This window comes from Chelmon rostratus, chromosome 17, assembly GCF_017976325.1.
Source record: "Chelmon rostratus isolate fCheRos1 chromosome 17, fCheRos1.pri, whole genome shotgun sequence".
Lineage (NCBI taxonomy): Eukaryota > Metazoa > Chordata > Actinopteri > Chaetodontiformes > Chaetodontidae > Chelmon > Chelmon rostratus.
Genome location: NC_055674.1, coordinates 3,729,434 through 3,745,604, shown reverse-complemented (window position 1 = coordinate 3,745,604; position 16,171 = coordinate 3,729,434). Strand labels below are relative to the sequence as shown.

General features: G+C 40.6%; 2 protein-coding genes across 3 annotated transcripts; one reads left to right on the top strand and one right to left on the bottom strand.

Moving 5' to 3' along the window:
- The first annotated feature begins 1,876 nt into the window (after positions 1–1,876).
- coro1a (coronin, actin binding protein, 1A) lies at positions 1,877–10,316 on the top strand. 2 transcript variants are annotated; one of them, XM_041958021.1, is made up of 11 exons: positions 1,877–2,030; positions 3,323–3,526; positions 5,256–5,378; positions 5,478–5,607; positions 6,313–6,494; positions 7,213–7,332; positions 8,001–8,105; positions 8,194–8,339; positions 9,196–9,253; positions 9,362–9,577; positions 9,993–10,316. In XM_041958021.1, the coding sequence occupies exons 2-11, from the start codon at positions 3,329–3,331 to the stop codon at positions 10,083–10,085; spliced, it is 1,371 nt and encodes a 456-aa protein (XP_041813955.1). In that variant the 5' UTR covers positions 1,877–2,030; positions 3,323–3,328; the 3' UTR covers positions 10,086–10,316. The 2 variants fall into 2 exon arrangements, with proteins under 2 accessions (XP_041813955.1, XP_041813957.1); XM_041958023.1 differs by lacking the exon at positions 1,877–2,030 and adding an exon at positions 3,066–3,149.
- Positions 10,195–14,770, bottom strand: cldni (claudin i). Its single transcript, XM_041958024.1, has 3 exons — positions 14,640–14,770; positions 12,808–12,940; positions 10,195–11,527 (listed from the first exon to the last, which is right to left on the bottom strand). Exons 2-3 carry the CDS (start codon positions 12,937–12,939, stop codon positions 11,024–11,026), a joined length of 636 nt encoding a protein of 211 aa, XP_041813958.1. The 5' UTR covers position 12,940; positions 14,640–14,770; the 3' UTR covers positions 10,195–11,023.
- Positions 14,771–16,171: the final 1,401 nt, after the last annotated feature.

Sequence of the window (16,171 nt, the reverse complement as noted above, 5' to 3'; positions counted from 1 at the left end):
CAGGCTCTCACACTCCTCAGTCTCCAGCAACGATTGTGCAATAAACTGAAGTCTATATTTTTAAAACTGCCTATAGGCCATCTCTTTCATCCATGTTTCTGTTACTGAGATGTGTGTGTGTGTGTGTGAGCTTTAGGACTGGAAGGTGAGAACCAGCCAAACTGCAGTTTCAGGGGTTAGACTTGGTTTAAGGGTTAAAGTTGGCGTAAAGGTTGAGGTTGTGTAGTTGTGACGGTAAAGGTTAGGACTCCAGGCTACGGCAGTGCATGAACACCAGCTTTCCGACCAACTGAGCAGCTTTTTATCTGATTGGAGAGGTAAAAATGTTTTCGTTGCGGTCATAATTTGAGCACAATTTGGGCGTTTTGTCCCACCAACAAGTTAGGCTATATTCCAAGAAACCCTCCCCTTTTATAATAAGCATAGAGCTATGTTTAAGATTGAAGGGGCGAAATTATGTAAAAATGTATTATAATCACACTTAAACTTTTTCCCCTTCCCTATAATGTGGTCTGCTTTGTGATAAAAGCCTTAGAAAAGTTAAATGCATATGACTGAATACTTTTTATGCTTAATGTAATGTTGCCTGAAAGACTTGGTGGAGTTAAATTTTGAAAATTAATGATTGGGAGGGTTTGAGGCTCCGATTGGGCTACTTGGTGTCAGTCAAATCTGGCAACCCTGGGCTAGAGAATACATTATGTCAGTGCGGGTACAAATACAGATGCACATGTATAATCATGATCAAACATCCCCTGGATGATAGAAAGAAAATCCTCGACTGTGATGACACTACTTGCCCTCGTAACTCGGCGTAGAGCTTGTCGGTGCAATAGAAAAGTTGCGGTGAAATTTACAGCTTCAGGTCAGGGGCTGAAGTTAATAAACTGGGTTTAGTTTTGGAATCGGTTAACATCAGTGTTAATGAGATTAAAGGACAGGAAATAAATCAAATGTGAGGTCCTCACAAATACACAGGTTATTTAAAGGTTACAACTCAGGTTTAGGGGTTTAAAGGGGCGTTTCAGCATTTTAATGCTGCATGTCTATAAAGTTGGAGGACTTGCAAGAGACAGATTAAAAGTATTGTAATGTTATAAAATATTATTATGATAAAAATAGAATATACATCAATATTGATGCAGCAGAGACTGAGATGTCCTGACTTTTAGTCCCCAGTATGCATCAAACTCCAAATACACTGGATCCTACATTTCCCATAATGCAACCCAACAGTGTCTTCTTATTAGACCCTCCCTGACTGGTAAATGCCCATGTCTTCCAAACTTGTGCCCCCGGTTTGCATGGAATGACTTTGCAGTGTCTACCTCAGAGTGATGCCCCCTGAATCATTTTGTTCTGCATGTACAAAGCTGACTCCACAGCCACAGAAGAGGCTGCCTCTTAGCGTTAAACTAAACTATTAGAAAAGGTGAACATCAAAGTGTATTATTGATTAGATTAAATCAAATAAATGTCCTCCCAAATACTGAAACAGGAGAGAGATCAGGAAGGATCATACGTGTTATCTGCTTTTTCCTCAGCAGACCTTCGATAAATTTTGCTCCTGACAGTTTCTCAGCTGTCTCGTCATGTTGCAGTGAAGGCTGCAAATCATTGCATCATCGACATTCAGCGATGCAGGTGAGGTGAGACTTGTCAGAAAGGGACAGATTCTAATTGTTAGGTGGCACCTGAGCAACGCTGGCCTGAATCCGCTTTCGTCTGGTGACACCTGTGGCCAGAAAGTAGACTGAACCGCATCCGTATGTGAGTATGCTTTGTCCTGACATGTTTACCTTAATTTAATCTTACTGCTGTCATGAAACTGTCTTCCCCCTCATGTTTCTAGAGTTTTTCAACCCCAAAACGTCACCGGAGACACCTCCCACTTCTACATCATTTGAAACTGCCACTTCCTCCGTGTCGTTTTATGATGTACTCTAACCCACCGTCTCCTCTGACTCTTCATTCTGGTGGCAGGGTGTTGCACTGCTGAAGCTCCTCAGGCTCAATCACACGACTCCCAGGTAGGCCTGCAAAGTCTGTCTGCACTTTGTCATGCAGTTCATTAGTCCTGCAAAACATCTGAAGACATCTTTTTATCTGTAATTAGTCTATTTATTATTTAATAACAGGTGAAGATATTAGGGCGTCATTGTTTTGAATGTACCATCTTTGATGCTCATGTTCCTCATGGCCTGACTTTCTCCTGTTTCAACTCAGCGAATTGTTTCCTACTTTGTACCAGGCAGTGTTTTCAATCACGGCACAGAGAGACAGTGGTAGAGAGAGGTTATTGACATGCATTTAGGCTCCTGATAAAATTACAGCTCGCTCTGTAAAGGATTATTACATTAAGCAGCTGGAGAGGTCTTGTGATGCACAGGCTGCAGAGCACTTTTCAGTCTGAGCTTAGGCGCGGCTGCAGATTTCAGGAAGTCACATCTACAAATGGAGGTAAAGCAAAACATTTTCAGTGTTTTTGATTGATCAGACTGTTGCTACATAGTGCAAGGTTTGTTTATCTCGTAGCTTAAATTGTACATGATTTGAGGCTTAACATGAATTTCATGACTTGTGCATGTCTGATTCCTGCGTTGGCAGAAGGTGCCTTCATGGTGTGCATTTTGTTCTTGTTTTAAATGAATCTGTTTGAATTTGCATCTAAAATATCCAAGTATGCATACTGGCGCATGTATACCTGTGAGAACGAGAGCACGAGTGTGTGAAAGACAAATTTGGCAAGAGAGAGAAAGGTTGGTGGTTTGTTGCTCACTCTTAAGGATGTGGTGTAACTGCTCCTTTGGGTAATTCATTAACCTTTTAAGGCAAAAAAAAAAAAAGCATGTGCAGCTCCACTAATGATAATAGCATCTTTGTTACGTGTGTGAATCTTCACACTGCTGTCTTGTACTATTGTCTTCAGCATGCACAGTTATTTAAGCGACACACAGAATCGTGAATTAAAGAAAGAGAAGGCAGGTTAGCTGTCACAGACAGGCGAGAGGAAGTAGCAACAGTTTTGCTTCCTCTTTTTTTTTTTTGCTTTCCTCCGTCGTGTCTTTCAGCTGTGTTGTCAGCATTCAGTCTGTCAGTTTATATCTGCATGAAATCCAAAAGCATAAACATAAAGGGAATTACTGCAGGTAACTCTTAACACCATTGGTCTCACGTGTGTTCAGATGCTGACTTTTAAGACAAGAGATCTGTTTCCACTGTTCGAGACAGTTTCAGGCTTTCCTACAGGCTTCATGCACACTGAAAGTCTGCCTTCTTCACTCAGATCCTGTCCTCATATTAACCCTTGCTTTCTTTCCAGTTCACCATGTCCAGGAAGGTTGTGAGATCCAGCAAGTTCCGTCACGTCTTTGGCCAGGCTGTGAAAACTGACCAATGCTACGATGACATCCGAATCTCGCAGATGACATGGGACAGCAACTTCTGCTCCGTTAACCCCAAATTCGTGGCCATGATTGTGGACGCCAGCGGCGGAGGATCGTTCATGGTGTTGCCCCTGAACAAGGTGGGTCGCAGGAGGGAACCACATCAGCTGCTTGGCTCTGCTTGTCCTTCTACTTCTCATAATACCATTTTTGGATGTGTTGATCATTTCAGATGCTAGTTGGTGTGAAGTTTTTTTTTTTAACACCATGCTTGCATTTCTGAAAATTTGAATGCTGCCAGACGCCATACCACATTCAGCAGAACAAGGAAGTTTGGTGTCTACACGTCACTCACCCTGCTGTTGAGAAGTTTTCACCATATTAGGAGTTTGTTGTCAGCTCAGTCAGGGCAGGATGTGACCTCAGCTCGGCTGTTCTGAAGCCACTCAGAACAGCCGTTCAGTGGCTTAAAGTGGCTTAAAACCTGCATTTCATGGGCCTGAAAAGGTGTAAAACTGCAAACCTCGTGGCCTCGTTCACAGTCATCTGAAAATCTGAATTTATTAAAGTTTGTGATCTTAATGGAGCACCTGCACGTTACCCCAGGCTTGTGAATTATATATTCATGGAGTATCTGCATGTCTCGAAAAGTATTGAATTTCCTCAAAAAGAAGGCATTAAAGTCTTTCATTATAAAAGAAGGCAGTAATGTTTGAATAAAATGTTTTTATATGTGATCGCAGGCTAACAGATGTTATATACCTATAACCTAAAGCTGGGATGGTTTAGACTGTAAATCACACACAGAGGAGGCTTTTTACTGTCAGCTACAGCAGCAGCTCATCGACTCGTAATGCGTTGATTTTACAAAAACCATCCATCCATCCATTATCTATACACCGCTGAATCCTTTGCAGGGTCACGGGGGGGCTGGAGCCTATCCCAGCCGTCTCTCGGGCGAAGGCGGGGGACACCCTGGGCAGGTCGCCAGCCTACCACAGGGCTACATATAGAGACAGACAACCAAGCACACCAGTCATTCACACCTACGGGCAATTTAGAGTTTTACAAAAACATGAAATCAATTGATCACTTCTCTTTGCTTAATCCAACTATCCGTTTTACGCCACTTATCTGAATCTAGGTCACGTTGAGATATTGCTGTACTGACAAAAATGTGATATAGTAATAAATAATTCAGCTTTTTCCTGCTGCTTTTCCATCATGCTTTAATACTTTGGCCGAGTATGATTGTAAAATAGGTGTTCATTTGCATAAGCTCTTAACAAGTCTTGGATTTAGCTCAGTGAACCCTGCAGAAACCACATTATTCGTGGTCTTATCTCTGATGTAGTATGTAGTTGTCAAGGGAAAACAAATTAGGCAAAGGTCCAGTGGGCGTAAAATTGCAGAGCAATGCACCGCTGTGGGATAAATATTGATGCTCTCATGCTTGTTTCATCTTGATTTAAGGTCCAATAACCTGTTCAGTCTCTCTTTTTTTGCTATCAGTGTTAATAAACCAACCTCAGAAACTCAGTAAACTGAAAAAGTGCTGCAAAATGCTGCATTTTTCAATCAGGCGGGTAAAACATCAAATGAATCGTCACGATGTTGTGGGTCAGACGTGATGTTTCGAGGGTGGGCAGCCCAGATTGAGCCACGAAAGCAGAACCAGTGGAACCATATTTCATCTTTGGCCCTGATCTCCCCTCTAACGCAGTTACGAGACATTAAGTCATCATAGTTGCTTCGTCTGACCTGCTATCGTCACCGTCTGTAGCTGCCATGTTTCTTCTCACACCATGGATGAGGTTTACTTTCTGAGAGTTGTATTCAATGCCGTTCTCGATTTTTCTGTGTCTGCAGACAGGGCGTATCGACATGTCCTACCCCACCGTGTGCGGCCACACAGGTCCGGTTCTGGACATCGAGTTTTGTCCTCACAATGACAACATCATTGCCAGTGGCTCTGAGGACTGCAGTGTCATGGTAGGTGTTACCGTGCTGTCGCAGCAAACAGCACTGACATGACATTGTATTGTAATGTTATAGTGCAATCTGTCACTAAGTTGTGTCTTTGGTAAATAGATTTGGGAGATCCCGGACGGCGGGCTGACCACATCACTCACAGATCCTGTCGTCAAGCTGGACGGACACTCCAAACGTGTCGGCATCCTGAGCTGGCACCCCACCGCCCACAATGTGCTGATGAGTGCAGGTATCACCCTCATAAACCTGCAGAAAACACAGACACACTTTGCAGAAGTGCAGCGCATATCAGAGGAAACAGAGTGCACTGAATGCACGATAAGGCGCAGATGTATTGTTGAATGAAACTCACACTTTTGCTGAACAGGAAGTTCTCACAGCCTCCACCCACTTACTTCGGTCTGAACAGTCATCAGCACTCTTGTTGACACTTCAGGACTCCTAAAACCACTCAATCTGCAGGTGATAGACGGTAAACTCATCCTCAATAATACTGCCAAGAGCTGAGAGCTGTTAGTAGTATTAACAGCTGAGAGCTACTAGAACCTGGCAGTATGGTTGAAAATGGTAATATCCTGATATCAATAGTAGATAAAGTGGATAAACAACATTGAATTATCGCTTCGGCTTAACCTTTAATTTATGGTTGTTCCATCTATTAAAGTCTGGGATAAATCATCATGTGGTATATTCTCGGTGTGTGTGCAAAGACAAAACGTGTCACTTCATGTGTAGCAGAGGATTTTTCCCAGGAAAGCTTTCATCAGATGGTTAGAGGTTGAATCACTCATGCCAGTCAGTGAATAGACTTGCATGAGTTTAAAGAGGAAATACTACACTTTTGATTTATTCTGTCCATTATTGGGCTCATAATGACCCACAGTGAAGCCTTTGACCCCTCTTTTCATTCACCATGTTCATCACGTCCACGCAGGCTGTGATAACGTGTTGATCCTGTGGAACGTGGCTCGAGGGGAGGCGGTGGTGAGGATCGACACCGTGCACACTGACCTCATCTACAGCGCCTGCTGGAACAGGGACGGCTCCAGGATTCTCACCTCCTGCAAGGACAAGACTATGCGGGTGCTGGACCCACGCAAGGGCACCGTCCTCATTGTAGGTTTCCTCCTCTTAGCGCCCCTTCTCCCAAAGTCTGAGCTGCTTCCAACGTCAACACAATTATATTTCTCTGCAAACATCTGGGGTGACATTTAACTCAGTCATCAGGTCTGCAACTAAGCATTATTTAAGACTGATTGATCTGCTGGTTCGTTTCTTGATTAATGAATGAATAACGCCTAAAAGGTCATATAATAGTGCAGGAGTGCAAGGTGATGTGTTCAAGTTGTTCTTTTTGTCTGACACAGATATTCAGTTTCATCACATGTAAGATAAGAAAACACCAAATTCTCACAGAGGCTGAAACCAGCAAATATTTGGCATTTTTGCTCAAAAAAATGAAAATTAATTCATTATTGAAATAACTTAATTTTCCCTCGGTTGACCAATTGATTCGTTAAGAAATCGTCTCAGCTCTAATAATAATAGTTCTAGCTGCTATAATCTGTGAGTACAAGTGAGTAGTAATAATTTCTTTATTTATTCATGTCATTATTTTCAGCTGTAGCACATGACAATGATAAGAAGACAGAGAAGAAAAGGAAATGAATTTTTGATGTTGTCACAGCATTAAATCATTTTAACATTTAGCCGATAAAATTGAATAATATTATATTGTTTTTGTACTCATAATGAGTAATTCTGTGTCCACCCGCAAAGTAGTGAAAAGTCCAACGCTCCGTCTGTAACATCTCCAACTCTGCTCCACCTGCAGGAGAAGGAGAAGCCTCATGAGGGCTCCAGGCCTGTCAGGGCGGTGTTCGTGTCCGATGGCAAGATCCTCAGTACCGGCTTCAGTCGCATGAGTGAGAGGCAGGTGGCGCTGTGGGACCCAGTGAGTGTGACCCGGACATTCAAATTCAAGACTTTTCACTTTACTGAGATCCTTATTCTTAACCCGTTTCATTCTTCCATTTAGAATTTCTCCCCAGCATCAAATATTAATGACTAATTTCAGTTTTTTAAAAGTTTGTTGTTTTGAGTTACACTCAAAACCTCAGTTAATCTGGTTCATGAGCAACATGAGCAACGATCCTGCCCACGTCAAACCAGTGAGGAGAGCACAGACAGACACAAAAATAAAGAAAGACTCTCATATGACATAATCAAAACAGTTGGGCTTAACTATGTTTTAACAGAGGGCCTTTATATAAAAGGCATCTAAAATAGCCTATTTAGAGAATAAAAGGTGTCTGATGTGGCTTTTTTTGAAAATGTTCAGTTTAACAGTTAAAATTTTGTAAAATTACATCTAGTCCTTCTCCTGCATTAAGGAATCTGTGTCTACATCATTGAAAAAGTGTAACTTGCTGCAGGAGGAGTTACTGTATTGTAATGTGATGTAAACTGCCCGTTCACAGCACTGAGGGCTTTATAGGCCTGAACCATCCCACATCAGACTCAGCGAAATGAGTCCGTGGCTTACCTGCAGTCTGCTCTTGCAGCCTTTTTATGCATTGGATATGTTTAACTCTGTGGCTGCGTCTGAATCTCTTTTAACAGAAGAACTTTGGAGAGCCGCTGACCCTGCAGGAACTGGACACCAGCAGCGGCGTCCTTCTGCCATTTTTCGACCCAGACACTGGAGTCGTCTACCTCTGCGGCAAGGTCAGGGTTAGATGTTGAAATGACTCTCATTCTGTGTCAGTTTCACCCACATAGACGCAAACAGCTGACTGTCACGTCTCCTTCACAGGGGGACAGCAGTATCCGTTACTTTGAGGTGACAGATGAAGCTCCTTATGTCCACTACCTATCCATGTACAGCAGCAAGGAGAGCCAGAAGGGGATGGGATACATGCCCAAGAGGGGCCTGGAGGTCAACAAATGTGAAATTGCCAGGTAGTGACATTTATGTCTTCATAAAACAAGAAGTAGGTCAGTGTTTTTAGCTACGCTTTAATAATATTAGTCTTTATTTCTAATGAACTTTCTAAAATCCAGGTTGCAAAGTGATTCACAAAGGCAGCAAAATAGAACAGACAAATCATAAAATCAGCTGGTTTTAAATGTGGTTTTAGGGGGATCTACTGGCAGAATATGGCTATATTTGTTTATAATCACCTAAAAATAAGAATTCATCACCCTGATGAATGATGTTACCTTAGAATGAGCCCTCTGTGTTTACAGAGGGAGCAGGTCTTCCTCCACAGAGTCCGCCATGTTTCTACAGTAGGCCAGAACAGACAAACCAAACACTGGCTCTAGAGAGCGCCTTTCGTGTTTTTCGCAAGTTACGTGGCTGAAGGATAGGTTCTCCTACACACCTGGAAAGGGAAGGGTGAGGCGAGGGGTATTCAGTTGATTGTAATCTGCAACCTCACCACTAGATGCCACCAAAGCTCACACACTGGTCTTTTAAATGAAAACAAACAAGAAATATGTTGGTGTGTGAAAACCAAAACAGTGCAGGAAAAGGTAAGAATAGGGAAAGAAATTCAATTTTAAAGCATTAAAACTCCAGTAAATAATAATAAAAGTATGTTTTAAAGAAGGGACTTAAAGGAGATCAAGCAGATTGATAAATATTATTCCTGCTAACTATCACCATGTTAGCATTGTCGCTGTGAGCATGTTAGCATGCTGATGCTAGCATTTACTTCACATAGAGCTTCCCAGAGCAGCTAGCATGGCTGCAGTCTTGTTGTTAGTGTTGCTGACAGCAACGCAAAATATAACCAAATATTTCTACTTTCAGGTTCTACAAACTCCACGAGAGGAAATGTGAACCCATAGTCATGACGGTGCCACGCAAGGTGCAACATACACTACATGTGCTTTAATCAGTGAAAACTGGTTTGTGGGTTAAGGTTGATTTGTGCATTTCTGTCTTGAACTCAATCGTTCCTTCTGTGCCTGTGCAGTCTGATCTGTTCCAGGAGGATCTGTACCCAGACACCATCGGCCCTGAGCCTTCAGTCGAGGCCGACGAGTGGTTTCAAGGAAAAGATGCCCAGCCTATTCTGATCTCTCTAAAGGACGGGTTTGTAGCAACCACCAAGGCCAAGGAGTTCAAAGTCCACAAGAGTCTCCTGAAGACCACGACCGCCTCTGCTGGGAGTCAACAGGAAAACAGCGAGGTGAGACATTTAAAGCTAAATATCACGTTACATTCAGGGTTCAGACTGTTCCTAAACTGTGGTGGAATGTAATCCATTACATTTACCTGTACTTGAGTATTTCCAATTTATGCTACTTTGTACGTTTTACTCCTCTACATTTATTTCACAGCTAGCTTAACATTTACTTTTTTTTTAATAAGGTTTTACATTCCAAGATCAACTTAATTTCAACTTAAATATAAAATGTGGTGCATTTTTATGTAATAAAATACAAGTACTGTATATAAAGTATTAAAACTTGCTCCACCTCAAGCATTTACAGCACTAAAATGCTCCTGATGGTTTTATCATTGGCTTGATTAAAATTAATTCCACGACTGCAGCCTAGACAACAAATGTCACATCATCCTGTCTGTCTTCGTCTGTCTACCAGGAGGTCCAGTCCTTGAGGAAGGAGGTGAAAGACCTCAAAGCAGCGATAGAGGAGCTGACCAAGCGTGTGAGTGAGCTGGAGAGCAAGCATTAAGCAAGAAAATTCAATCAAGAGCAAAATCAGGAGAGAGTCAGTGGAGCAAAGAAAGACTGTTGTGACTTTGAGACAAAGGGAGAGATTTTAAGACAACAGTTGGTAAAAATGAAACTTCATTGTTCTTTGGCATGAAGCTTGAATTTGTTTATTTGGTTTGATCAAGTTTTTAAAAAATCCTATTTTAATATATGCTTTTAGTTTGAAATAAAGTCCTCTGTATTTTCAAAATACTGCTTTGACTTCTTTTTCAAACACATGAAATGCACTTTTGAATTACACAAAGTTTTAATTATTTATACTCAATATAATCATACAAAATGAGAATCAAAAGAAAATGAGCAATGAGAAATGTTATATAACATGTCTGAAAGGTCACACGGACGTTTAAGGACGTTTCATCAGAGAAACACAGACGCTCCCTGAAGTCTACTGAGGTGCCTTTGGTTGAAGGCTGTTTTGAGCAGCTTTTTCTGACTGTGGATGAAAGAAACAGACAAATGATAAAAAATGCAGTACAGACAGAACATTTGAGCCAAACAATATGTAAAATATTAAAGGCCGGATGGCTCTTTTATATGGAAATGCTGATCATACAGATTATTAGACCGTTTTTCTTTCCACAGTCTCATAATGTTGAATTTTACTCTAAAGGCACTTTTGTGGATCTTTAAAAGCACTTCTGAAGAAGCCAGTATCACATTTATTTTCAAATATCTTATACATAACCCATCACCTGATAGTGAAACATCACCAGCATAATTATGAATATGAAATAAAAAGTTGGAGACAATTATCAGCATTCAGTATTTACACAGACATTTCAGTTTTTTCCTAAACCACCCTTGGTGTCATCTACTTTTTTGGTCCCCAGTCTTTCACCAGCTAAATCCCCCTCCCCTCCTTTCTCTCAAGCACCAGTCCCCTTCATAAAGCCACTACACGTAGTTTTTATTAGGAGCGGAGGCGTTGTTGCTGTAGTACTTGGCGGTTCCACCGGAGCTGCCAGATTTGGGCCTGCTGAAGCAGCACAGCAGACCTCCAGCCAGAAGGAGCAGCACGCCGGCGGCCCAGCCCACAAAGATGCACGCTCCCAGCTCCTTCTTCTGAGTAGCGACCACCAGGGGGTTGTTGAAGTCTCGCACAACAATGTGGGCTGACCAGCTGACGGGGATGATCACCAGGAGGCCGGCCAGCAGCAGGCCCACCCCGGCCACCAGGCTGATTTTGGGCTTAGCGTCTTCGTTCTGCACGCAGGTGGTGAAGTCGGCCCCGCAGAAGAGGATGAGGAGGCTGAGGCAGCTGAGCATGCAGCTGATGATGGTCATGGCGCGGGCGGCCTGGAGGTCAGAGGCCAACACCAGCAGGGAGTCGTAGTTCTTGCACTGCTGCTGGCCGGTACTCTGCACCACACAGTTCGTCCACAGGCCCTCCTGACTGCTCTACTCACACACAGACAGAAGGACGGGGAGGTTTTCAGCATGTAAAGACATTTTATATGTATATATTTAATATATATTTATATTCATGTCTGCTGGAATGTCACTCATTCACTAAAGTACTGTAATTAAAAAAATATTCTCCCACTTTACTTGAGTATTTCCATTTTATACTACATTATACTTCTACTACAACATTTCAAATTGGAAATATTGTAATTTTACTCCACCACATTTATTTTACAGCTTTAGTTATCAGTTACTTTGCTTAAGGTTTTACATGCAAAGATCAGCTTAATCTAAACTTAAATAGAAAATATGATGCATTTTATATATCATGTTATAAGATAGTAGTTCAAATGAACTCCACCTCAAGCATCTACAGTACAATGGTAAAATGCTACTTAAACATGAAAACATCAGTAACTTTACAGATTCAGATTTTTCATACAAAACTTGTCACTCTGTTCCAGTTAAAGTCCCTTCAAATGTTCACATTTTTAAAGTTTTAAATCTTCCCTCTTAAATATTCATGACCTAATGAGTAACAATCTGAGTTAAAGTAAAAAACGAACAAACAAAATAAAACATCTGAAAAACTCTTATCTGCTTCATCAGGACTGTTTTATCACATATGAGTGACATCAGACGTTGAGTCCAGTGTTGCTAAATCCTGATTGGTGCACATAATGTATGACATCACTTTTATCTTCTCTAATACTTTAAGAACATTTTAATTATCAATACTATTAATACTTACACTTCCTGAAGTGATGTTTTCAATGCAGGACTTTTCCTTGCAATGGAGTATTTTTTATTGTAGTACTACTACTTTTAGATTAGTAAAGGTCTTTAATACTTCAATAATGTGTGTGTGGCCATGAGTGTGACCATTCTTATGCAACTGGAAAGAAATGTAAACAAATGTTTACACCTTAAAGTTAATGGCCATTAAAGGCCAGATCTGTAACTTTTTGACCAGATGACTTAAAAGTATATTTGCATATATAATATAATGATGAAAAATGAACAATTTGTTTGTTGGTTGTTTTGCAGCTGAGTTTGTGGAATCAATTCTCTAGCAGAATCAGAAATCATCATCATACATTTAGTTGTTGTGTAGTGTTATGAAAATACTGTACTTTTTTAATTTTCTCGTTAATAACCACTTTCTATGCTATCAGTGTATGGCGGAAGAATACTCTGTTTTGCCTCCCTGCCGTACCTGCTAACACGTTCCTGTTCATGACCTTTCATGAGAAGAGGCTGAAGTGTTTCATTACCTGCGCAGTCACAATGTTGGATCCTGTGAAGGCGGACACTTTCCAGCGCGGGACGGCGCAGCATACGATGACCCCGATCAGGCCGAGGACCCCGAGGGCCACGCAGACAATCTGAACTCCAGCAGATCCCATTCTGTAAAAAGACAAGATGGAACAATCACAGGCATGAGAGGGATAATTACAGCTGTTACTTTACTGCTGTACTTCGCATTTTCTTCTGCACACTGTTAGTTTTACAGTTTGTTTGTTTTCACTTTGTAAGGGGCGGGGGGGGGGGCTTTTTTGCCCTTTTTTATGGTTACATGAGAAGAATTTAGTAGATTTCATCGCTCATATACAATTAACTTAAATGATTAAATTCTGCTTTTAATTCCTTGCGCTGCTACTTCAGTGCTGTTTGTGTAAAGCTCATCCTGTTTCCCTCCTTCAGTTACGAGGTGGCGTTATTGAATCTCTTCTGCTGATCTAAGATATTATCTGTAGTTACTGTGGTGTTACTGTTTTTCTGTTGGGGTTTTTTTTGCTTTCGCATAGCTGAACACACACTCAGACTAACGCCTGTTTCCTCTGACAGGCCTTCACAGGATTATGTGGTTTAGGGCTACGTTTTAAAACAAAGTCATGCCCCGACAGGCCCTGGCCTCCTGGATCTCCACCCAGGACTGGCTGAGCCACTCCCTCGCACCTTCTTACCTCAAAAATCTGCCTCACTTATTTGATTTAGGGCCAAGAATTAAAGTTTGAGTCGACAAAGTGCATGGAAAATAGACCTGGCAGGTATGAAGAACGATGCAAATACTTTGCATGAAAAGTGATGCAATTTAAGCACTTTTAATTATAAATGAGAGGATCTTTAATTGATTATAAATATTAAAGTAAATGTTTAAATAAAGCTTTATTGTGCTTGCTTTGTTTTGATATATGGTGCATTTTGATATCAGAAAGAAAGAAAAATTAAAACTCTATTAAAAATTCGACATAAATTCAGGTGCTGGGAAAAATGCACATTAATAAAGCATTTCAAAGTCAATAAATGAAGCCCATGCCTATATTCTCTCTTGATAAATGTTTATTACTTTTACTTATTCATACAATACATGTGAATCTTCTTTTCATGCAAGGAAGCGCTTCCCTTTGTTCTTCATCCATATAGACTATTCAAATGATCCTACCATGTGAAGAGGAGCACTTTTTAATGCATCTGAAAATGTCCCATATTGTACCCACAGATGACCATTAGACCTATTTTCCTACACATAATTCCAGTGAAAAACACAAAAGGAGAGCCAATAACCCAGTCAGGGTTGGACAGGGTAACTTGAGCTGAATTTAGACCAGGACAAAAATATCTTACATTTAAGCATATGTGACCCGCCCCAGATCACAAACTTTCAGAGCAGATTGAAGACTGGAAACTAATGTGATGTGGGTCACTGGATTTAAAATCAGATGTTTTCATTGCTGTTGCTGAAATAATTTCCCCTCAAAATTACTGATTGCAAATAAACATACACTCATTTTAATAGATTAAGAGACACATGTTAAGTCTTATCAAACCTCCCATAAAACAGGGATCATAAACAAAAAACATTTACTGAACAAAATCACAAACATGCCGCTGAGCCTCTCATACCGTTTTTTCCTCTTTTCCTCTCTCACAGCTGTTTATTTGCACTTTTCATGATTTTTGCTGGTGTCCATAAAACTGTATCCAACTAATCCTCCACCAATCCTTTCATCCTCTGTCATTTCAAGCTTTTGTAGAATCATATCTCTTTTCAAAGCTCAGGCTGTCCATCTGAATAAAAAGTGGATTAAAAAAGGATGCCTACCTTTTAATTTGTGTCCTCTCAAAAATGAGGTGAGGCGTTTCTTGAGGCTCTTTCTTCCTGCCTGTGTGTTGTTTTGAAGATGCTGTTTCTGATGCACAAGTGTTGTACAGACACTGAGTGATAAGATGGGGTATTTGTAGAGGAATGTGAGGTGTAGGGTGGGGCTGAGCTCGAACAGGGAAGTACATAGGAGGGATGGACCTCAAGACCAGACTGGACTTGTCCTGTACGTATGCTTCCCTCTCTTTTTCCACCTTAGATCTGCTGTGGAGCTTAGAGGAGCTTTTACTTTACTTAACTGTGGATAAACCTCAGAGTTTCCAGGAAAAAAAGGTTGTTATGTCTCAGCATCAGTGTCAAAATTGATATAAAAAAGCAAACACAGGGCTTGTTTTGAATTAATGCTGAGTGAATCATTTAAGTTGCCAAAAAAAGCAAAGTGAGTCATCTTGGAGACTGCTGATTTCTCTCTCGATGCCCCCAGTCACATCACCTGGGCTTCCATACCTTGACGCCCTCCACCCACCTCTGTCGAAACTGATGACGAATCCAAGGAGGCTGATTTAGGAAACCAAGATGGAGTGGGTCTGGGGTTTTGCGCAAGATTATAAGTTTCATGGATCAAGAGATGGAAACAAATGAAGAAATGAAAAAGCATCTTGTGAAACCAATCGTGCGGAACCTCTATTAACTCATTCAAAAAACATGTTGACAGTGAAACTGACACATATATTTACATTCTGGTTAGGACAAGGTTTCAGTGATGGAGAGGAACAACAGTGCATTTATTTATATCTAACAAAAACAAGTTCAGAGCAACACAGACTCACACATGTAGCTGATTTTGCATGGATATTAACTGTATTTTTACACATGCTGTACATAAACTGCAATGTACATTACATTTTTTGTAGTTTTACCCTGCTAAGTACATTAAATATTTAGACTTTTTTGCACTTAAATAAAAGTAGCAATATCAAAGACACAGTAAACTTTATTACAAAAATGTTATTTTAAAATGTTAAGTAATAGTACTTACAATGCAGAAATATTTATTATCAGTGGGTCAAGATTTTCATACACTGCTGTGTAGTTCAATCTATATAAATGCTTCCTATTTTATTAACTCATCATATCAAGTAGCATGGAATTGAAATACTTAGGCAAAATAGGAGTTATTGTACCTCATATTTGTTCTAAAATAGAATGCTTGAAAACATGCACCTAATTGCATTCCAACACTGTCAGTGTCACTGTAACCTGAGCAATCAGTGTAAATCTGTCTGATCTATGTCTGCATGTCAAAGCAGCTGGACAACCAGGAAACCTAAATGTTATTAAAAGAAATCTAAGATTTATCATTACTTTCTAGTTTTCTATAATATTTGTTTAATGACAAGCAGATACAGTCACATGACCAGAAGGAATCTTTTAAATGTAACGCTGCAAGTCCCAAGATTTGGTGGAGTCCATCAACACGAGATCAAATGACACCACTGAACTTAATTTTAGTTTTTTTTTTTATTACTTCC